Source organism: Pundamilia nyererei, unplaced genomic scaffold (genome assembly GCF_000239375.1).
Source record: "Pundamilia nyererei isolate P.nyererei 1_Seehausen unplaced genomic scaffold, PunNye1.0 scaffold00180, whole genome shotgun sequence".
NCBI lineage: Eukaryota > Metazoa > Chordata > Actinopteri > Cichliformes > Cichlidae > Pundamilia > Pundamilia nyererei.
Window position 1 is genome coordinate 684,987 of NW_005187581.1, and position 8,850 is coordinate 693,836.

General features: G+C 38.9%; 1 protein-coding gene and 1 long non-coding RNA gene across 2 annotated transcripts; both read right to left on the reverse strand.

Annotated features, from left to right (window-relative positions):
• Positions 1 to 873: 873 nt before the first annotated feature.
• On the reverse strand, positions 874 to 6,070 carry rab38b (RAB38b, member of RAS oncogene family). Its single transcript, XM_005746612.1, has 3 exons — positions 5,670 to 6,070; positions 3,864 to 4,141; positions 874 to 2,474 (listed from the first exon to the last, which is right to left on the reverse strand). Exons 1-3 carry the CDS (start codon positions 5,896 to 5,898, stop codon positions 2,325 to 2,327), a joined length of 657 nt encoding a protein of 218 aa, XP_005746669.1. The 5' UTR covers positions 5,899 to 6,070; the 3' UTR covers positions 874 to 2,324.
• Positions 6,071 to 7,467: 1,397 nt separating this feature from the next.
• On the reverse strand, positions 7,468 to 8,641 carry LOC102195349 (uncharacterized). The gene is made up of 3 exons (XR_312072.1): positions 8,531 to 8,641; positions 8,287 to 8,436; positions 7,468 to 8,000 (listed from the first exon to the last, which is right to left on the reverse strand). It is a non-coding gene; the product is annotated as an uncharacterized LOC102195349 (long non-coding RNA).
• Positions 8,642 to 8,850: the final 209 nt, after the last annotated feature.

The window sequence follows — 8,850 nt, forward strand, 5'->3', positions numbered from 1 at the left end:
TATAATTTTTATTAAACTAATAAAAGTTAGACACTGATTTTCTGTTCACTGTCTTACAGTGGTCCTCAGAGTGATCAGAAAATAAATGTTTGTTCCAGGTTAAAGTGGATGAATAAAATCATTGTTTTATGAAGTTTTATGAAAGTGTTAGAAAAACAGATAACATGGTTTATATGTGTTAACTGATTTCACAGCTTTAACATAAATACACAAGTACAATCTGCACACAGCATAACAACTAAAGAAGGGATGTTAAGTCTTTCTTTCCTTCTCAAACACACCATACAATGACTTCTCACAGCACATTTTCCTGTGCCTGTAAAGTGTAACGCTGCCATTCTGATATCATATGAGAGATGCATGATGTTTAGACGCTCTCATGATGAGCTAAAAAATGTGACATTTTTCTGTGGAGAGGCCCTTGTTTAAATCCACCCTTATGCAAGCTGTAAATAACCAATAAAAACTCACACTACCACATGACACTGCCATATAAACCTCAGTCAGCTATGAAAGCAACCTCTCACAGTACATTTGCAGAAATGCCAACAAACCAAACAATTAATTTAATCCAGATTAGTGGGCTGATCCAGATCAGGATATGAGAGCTAACTTAAATTTATGTCTTAATTCACAGAAGAAGAAGAAGAAAAAGAATGGCATAAATTTAGAGGCTAATACTAGCAAGTAGTACACAGGAGCAGGCTCAATGCAAGGCAACTGGACAATCAGGTTAAGTACTAAATCCCACAGTATGTAGAAGATGCTGTATACAGTATCTGCATAATGTACCTAATGTATAAAATGTAAATCAAAGAATAGAAGCAAGCAAAAGGGGAAAAAAAGCAGAAAACATACAAAAGAAAAACTTCAAATAGCTAAGCGAGTAAAAAACACAGTGAAACAATAAAAAGAAGAGGAGAACAGGAACAAGGATGCAGAGATTACAGAAACCTGCCTATATGGGTATGAGCGTTGATGTGTGCCTGCAAAGAGAGAGAAATAGCTTCACAAAGATGTTGGAGGATACTCCAAAAAGACTCCAGTTACCATGGATACAAGGGGTTAGGTTCTGATGAAGAAAAATTACATACACAGACACTTAATAATCACTTCTGATAAAAGTGTGACTCAGGAGGTAACGTGGGCCAAACTAACACTGTGAAGTTTTGGTAATCGGAAACTGATGGTTTGGTCCACGGCTCCAAGCTGAAATGAACTGAACTGTCCTTGCGAGTAAGATGCTCTGTGAGTGTAGCTTGTAGTGTAAGGCACTGTGAGAGATCAATAACAAAGCAGTCCATTTACCATTTAGATGTTATAAGCCTAAAACCCAGTGTTTAGCAGTATGACAACCACTCCCCTACTATTGACAAAGACATATGTCTGGGAAATCTTTGACCACATAAACTTGAATTGCTCCAGCACGTCTGTTCCATGGCCATAAAAGTCTGTTTACACCAAGCAGGCTCCAGGATGTTTGTGTGTCTAAAATATTTCACTCCACTTCTTTGCAGCTTCTTGCCACAACCAAACTGTTACTACAGATATAACCAACAAATTAAAGTTCGTTAGTTGTGTGACAGATTTGAAGCAGTTTATCTTGATACATTACCCAATGTTAAATACTCAAAGTTAATTATATAAACAACCTATTTGATTTTTTTAATTTATTTTTTAAAAAGTGAAAATTTCACATCATTAGAAAATAGCAAAAAAATAAATAAATAAATGGGATCCTCTGAAAGAGGTCAGTACTGTTTTCTTTGGCTAGTGCAGAATAAAATTAAAGATGTGTATTTACATTGAGTCCTTTGGGTGTGTTGCATCAAGCGTATCGGGAGAACTTTCATACCATTCATGAGGTGAAGATGTTGCCAGTGTTTTTCAAAGCGAGCTGTTGTTGTAAGAGTAAAAATTTAATTAGGTTAAAAAAAAATAAAAAATAGGCAGAGATGACCAGAGATTTGTGTCTATGCTCTCTGGCTCAACACACCACATCGTGACGAAAAACACAGACAGCAGTGTTATTTCATTATTCCGGCAGAAACTTCACACTCGCAGCATGGCACGTTACAACAAAAAGTGTTAAATAAATGAGCAACTTCAAGTGACTTCAATCTGCAAGCTTTGGTTTGCTCCTCAAAAGCGCAACAAACTAAAATGTTCAACTCTAGTTTGGACCAAAGAGCCTAAACTGTTCCAATCGTTTCATAGTACACACCACCACTGCTCCCCTTTCCTTGTAAGATTCAGATGGCTTTGCCTCTTAGTCCTGCTGTGCATCCATTCTTTTTCAGTTCTCACACTGATCTGTCCTTTCATTATTTCAAGCAGCCAGAGCAGCTCATCTGCCTGTTGGAGTTGAGCTGCGGAGAGATGGTGTCGGGTACCACAGTTTTCAGGATGTCGTTTTCTGTGGCCATGATATGCTTGACTAGGAAGTTTGCAGCTTCACTGATGTTGAGATTGTCCTATATGAGAGAGAAGAACTCATTAAAACAACGTCCCAGTTTTATTAACCTTGTGTCAGAACACTAACAGAGCATTAGAAGCATTTACATGATCCCACCTTTAAAAATGTGACCAATCGCACTGCTTTTACCATCACAGAAACACCATCATGTATGTACGTCTTTAAATAAATGCAGTAAACGTTCTTCTGGCTGCTCCACATAAGGAGTAGGTACATCTGTTTGTATAGTCTACCTCTGACACTTCTGGGCAAATCTGCACCTTATAAACTTTGACCTTTCAGAATGTCGAGTCTTGATGCCACAAGCAGCTCCAACACGTCAGTGTCAACAGCAGATGTGTAAGTGCATGCGATATTAGCAGAATTCTATGCAGCAGCATAAAAGTAAAACAATTTTACGGCGTTCGTCTGGAAATGTCGACAAACACACCGAGTACTGAGCGTGAACATTTTATTTAAACCTAGTAATTTAAATGGTCAAGATCGCAGAACACCAAATGCATGTATATCATAACTACAGCAAATTATATGGTGCCTAAAACACAAATTATCCAGCACATTAAGCAGGTAGAAAATGTATATGTCATCAAACTGAGGTTTTATAATGCCCACTCAAGAACAGAACTGAAAACAGTGGGGTTTTGATTGGAAGCAGAACTCCCCGTAGGATGTGGGAGTTTTTGAACACCAGACAGTTAACAATAACTTATGGAATTTCTTCTAACCCTGCACTGTAAATGTATCTCATGAGCATATAAAAGCCCAGTTAGCTCTATGGAGATGATCATTTCTGACTAAAGTGACCAGAGTGTGACTCAGAGATGGCTGGGATTCTTTCAATCCTAAACAGTGCTTATATTTTGAGAAGTATCCCTAGATGCACTCTTGCTCGGGGTTGTATGTGTTTCTTTAATGGTTGCTCTGGGAAGCAACTGATTACCTTAGCTTGGCTTCTCTTCTGACACTTAGGAACAAAGCAAAAAATAAATAAATCTCTGTTTCAGTCAGATAAGACTATTTTAAAATGACTGATTGATTAAAGGAGCACAATATAGTCAGCATTTGGCATCTAGGCTCTTGGCTCATTATTCCCTGCTAATATATTATATGTAAAATTAGGGAGAGATGAGTCAATATCCCCCAGGGCTTACAGTTGGGTGCTATGGTGCTGGTGGAGAAGGATGCAGGGAAGCTGTGGCTACATGTTGGTGGGAGAGATGGGAACTATAACAGCTAAAAAAGACTTCCAGTAGGAAGGGTGTGTTTGTTATATGATGTTAGGAAAATGAGGTATGTTCTGTGTTTGTTTAAGAATCTGTTTCATTCCATACTTCGGAAATGACTAGCAAACTGTAACAAACGTATTATAATTGTACTTTGGTCGCACCTTGGCAGAAGTCTCAAACCAACCGACAAAGCCGTGGTCCTTGCAAAACTGGTCCATTTTAATGCCATTGTTGGTCAGCTCCCTGCCCTGGTCACACTTGTTGGCCAGCAGCACGGTGGTGATGCTCTTTCCATTAGCCAGCATTAATTTAGAATCCAGATCTTCTTTCCACTTAACGACAGCCTCAAAGGTTGTTGGCCGTGTCACGTCGAACACTATGAAGGCCCCCATGGCTTCACGGTAGTACACTCGTGTCATGTTCCCAAAACGCTCCTGACCTGTGATTCACAAACACAGACAAACACGGAGATTCATTCATTCGTAAGACAGCGTTGTTGTTGCCAGCATCAGATCCAATGACAGATTTTCATTGTTCTTCCTGCATGTTTGCAGCAAAACAACTAATACAGCTGACTGCAGTCAGCAGTGCCTGCATTCCCATGAAACAGCACATTCCTGTAGTCTTACCATCATGTCGCACATAAACATATGGCCAATGTGACTGCTTGATTTGCTTAATTTAGACATGCAATTTGCAAGTAGGTTAAAACAGCATTTATCCCTGTACGCATGTGAAAAGTCTATATGGAAGATGTATGCACGTGGGTTCATCTGAGCTTGTGCAAGAAATGAAAATTAGAGGAGCAGGTTAGCTGTTAACAACACATTCCCTCAGAGATGCGTGATGCGGTCTAATTTGACTTGTTGGTCCGGAACAGAGCGCGTAGGTGTGTGCATCCTGCTTGCTGTGCAGGAAATGTCCTCTCAGCAGAAAAGTTAATACTAATGGATGGATGAGAGGCCACTTCTGGCTTTAATAAAAGCTCTCTGAGAAAGACAAAGTGTTGCCATTTGCCATCATAAGTAAGGGGAAATTGATAGCTTCCTCCTTTTGTGCAAGGCTGTATATAAATAATTGCCATTGTGTAAGAGAAGTCACAGACAGACGTGTCACATTTGTCACTTGACAAACTGTCATTCAGTAAGCCTAGGGTGCGCTTTAAAGTTTTGCATGACTTCCAATCAAAGCATATGTGAAATGTATTCCCCGCATGATGAAAAGAGGATTAATGTTTCACTCCTCAGTGCCTATCTGCCCATCTGGATTAATTCAACCAGGTAGACAAACTAAATCAGATGTGACTTACTATATTTACTTGACCCTGACATAATCATTTAATTTAATGAAGAAAAATTAAACCCATCAGGCATGTACCTCTGTGTGTGTCTCACTTTGCTCGTTGTGACTGACTAAGGTGGTTTTGTTTTTTATTAGGGCTACAAAACACTCCTGTAACTCCTTTAAATCTCCCTCACATGGCTCTAATCACATGATGCAACATCATACCTTAAATGAATGACTGAACAACAGTGTGCTGGTCTTGTCTAAGCAGTGTGTGTGTGTCAGAGAGCGAGAGAGAGAGAGAGAACGTGGGTTGTGTCAGATACCAGCTCTCCACAGTGACAGTGCATCTCTAAGTTGTGAACGTTTCATAAATATAGAAGAGTCATGCCTCGTTGTCACTTAGAAGATACGCGTTATCTACCCAAAGGATCTTTTTTTCGGGAACTAAGCAGCACTGCTACAAATTTTCTAACTTTTTCTTCCTCCACTAGTTCTTTTACATTTCATATTTTAAAATACCAAAAGGAGGAAAAATGGTGTAAACGGCGTACAATACAGATCCCTTACACCCCCCATAAACTTTTGTGGAGGAAAAGCAAGTTGCCAGTTTATTTGGCCTGCTGTCACACCTACAGACAGATACAACACGTAACACACACTCAGCTTCTTCACTGCCCTACCTGCAATGTCCCACAGCTGGAGCCGCACCGTCTCTGAATCCCAGTTTAACACTTTCAGGGCGAAGTCAACTCCGATCGTAGCCCGGTAATTAGTGGAGTAGGTGTGGTGGACGTAGCGCCTGATGATGGAAGTCTTCCCGACCCCCAGGTCTCCGATGACCAGCACCTTATACAGGTGCTCTTTCCGGAGACTCTGCATACCATTGGAGTGTGAAGGATAGTTGGTCATCCCACCTGTCAGAGCTCAGCAGCGGTAGCAGTTTTCAGTAACTCTGACCTGGCTCGAGTGCGTTCCCCTGGTCTCCTGCGCGTCTTTCTCCGCCCTCCCTGTGGCGGGAGTGTGTGATTGCTGTGCGGCTGTGTTTGGGAACTTGTGACCTCGCCTCCCCACTCTGAGGAGACGTCAGTGAAGTAACAAGACATTGCGAGTGTCTGTACTGCCCCTTTATACAACGGGTTAACCGTTTACGTGCTGGCATCACAAGTTCGTCTGACCGTTAAATATTAACGAAACTATAAGCACTAACTTAACAAGATCAATTCCCGAATCTTGCTCTTAAAGCAAACAAAAATTACACAACATACACTGGTGCCGTTTTGTATTGCGGTAGGGTAACTGAGGATAACTTTTAATTAAGAACATCACGGTGTTCTAAACATGGACCAGCCAAGGAGCAGAGGTGGATAAGTGAGTCTGTATCAAAAATAGTCTTAGTGATTAGTTTTAGCCAGTTAACAGAAACGGATTTATTCTGTAACTTCAAATTTGAACCACATTTGAATTGGATATTCATCTGTTTGGGTAGTTGCTTTCTGTTCTCTGGGGGAATAAAACAAACAAAAACAAGTGCTGGCATATACGTACTTAGGTTGGTTGCAGAAGTATACAATGGATGCAATAATATTAAATGCTTTAATAGGATCTACATGGATGCATATGCAGTGAGTGAGACTGAATCTACTGTACATATGTTCCTGCAAACCCAGCCCTCATGCCTTCAAGCCACATTATGTTATTGTGTGAATATAAAATAGTCTGGAGGAGTGTGAGAATCATCAAATGCCTGTGTGTGAGCTCAGCCAAGAAATATATGTTTGCATTTTTACAGCAATATGCATAGTAGGCTCAAAATTTAAAAAATGTATATGTTGCATAGCCTTTTAGAGTTTTCACATATTGAGCAAACGCAGAGCTTTATGTTGCTTCAAAATATTACAATGACAAAACTGTTATTTAACTTTACAAGTGTATAGTTTTAATTTCCCTTTGTATTGCTGTTTGACCCCTTTGCAGAGTACAGCTGCAGCCTGCATAGCATTGACAAAACATGATACTATTTAGCTTTATGTCTAGCCATAAAACAAAATAACAAAATACAGAGAAGGTTAAATTCTTAAAAACAATATCCATCATATTCCTGGTTTTTGATCATTTATTGCTTACACGTGTATTTACAAAAAAAAATTACAAACATCAGACCTAAAATACTATGGCTAAAATTGTTGTAAAGCTAATTGCTTGTTTGTCCAAAAGCCTCTTGTAGCCTTTGTTTTCTCAGAAGAGATAATTATACAATAAATAATTTTAAAGTGTTTTTGTGGATATTTTGTTGACTCCATAAGGGCGAGTTTCACTCTAAAGAGGTATGTGCCACTCTGCCTAGACATCTTGCCCCACATAAAATTTTTCAGTTCCACCACTGACCTGTGGCAATGGGACTGAAAACACCTGAATTCTAAGATTAACTGATGTGACCCAATACTTTTGTCCACGTAATGTTTCTATATGAAGAATTTATATGTTGCAGAAATGTAGCATTTGTGGTTTATTGGTCTGTAAAACTTAGTAAATCAGAAATACAAATTATAATTTAAAAAAACAAAAAGAACAATTGTGGAAATTGGATCAGAGCATATACAGGATTATTTACTCAGGTTTTATGTACTTGTATTTTATTTAATTGTTGGTTTATAGCTCAAGGTACTGAGAAATATATTAAAATTAAAAGTAATTCATCAACAGCTACAACTGCAAAGCTATATACACAAAAATAAATCAACAATTGTCACCTCATTCAAAAAAAATCCTGAAAATGCCTTTAGACAGGGCTACAGTTGCAAAACTTCTGGTTTGTACTGGTTTCTAATTAGTAACAAGAGAAGACATGGTTTAAACCCCATCCCTACTATTACTTCACTTTTCAGCTGACATATTTCATATTTGAATCTGTGTCAAAGATGGGGAAAGGCTCTGTTGTAGTCTTGCTCTACCTTGCAGCTGTATACTTGACTAAAGCTGGAGGGAGATTGAAAGGAGGTGGTAGATCCATCCTAGGAAGAGACAGAGCACAAATATTGCCTAGTGTCTTTGTTAGACAGTTACTTAAATCTATAAAGCATGTACAGGTATTGTATGCACATCTATTGGCTATTTTGACAGATAACACTATTTTTTATGTCTTTCACAGAAAAACCAATGTAAGCAGGCATAGGACATTTAAATGAACAGATAGTAAGACCTTTACCAGTTTTGATTTGAGGCTTTGATTTTATAGTTTAAATGTCATTTATTATGACACAAAGAGGCAAAGAGCAGCAACGAACTGAAGACGCTCACCTGTCTTCAAACTTGTGGTTGCACTGTGACCACAAACTCTTTGCGCACAGATTTGCTTCCTGTGTTGACACTCAGTGTATAAACCCCTGCATTAGCATCAGTCACCCACCGGAGCTCCAGAGATTCAGTCTCTGACAACAGTTCATCATTCTGGGGCAAAGCATGATTATGTAGCACATAAAAACCTTTTATTTTGAAAAGAAGTCAGAGTTAAATTCAGTTTTAAATTCCAAGTTTCCTTTACCTTGGTCCATCTGTACTGTGCGTTTGGAAATGATGTGCAGCGAATTGTCACATTTTCTCCATTTTGGACTTCAACAGTGCCATTCACATCACACGTTATTTTAATGTCATCTATTGAGGAAAACATGAGATTAATTCGATTTGTTGATCACACAAAAAAAATAAATAAAAATCAACCGACAGTGATGTGAAAAGCACATTTTTGTAATATGTCTTCTGCCAGTGTTGTGATCACAACATCCCTTCCGCTGAACAGAAGAGTGTGTTGTGTCGTGTGTTATGAGACAAGTAATATGAAAAAGAAAACTGTGTCTTTTAGCA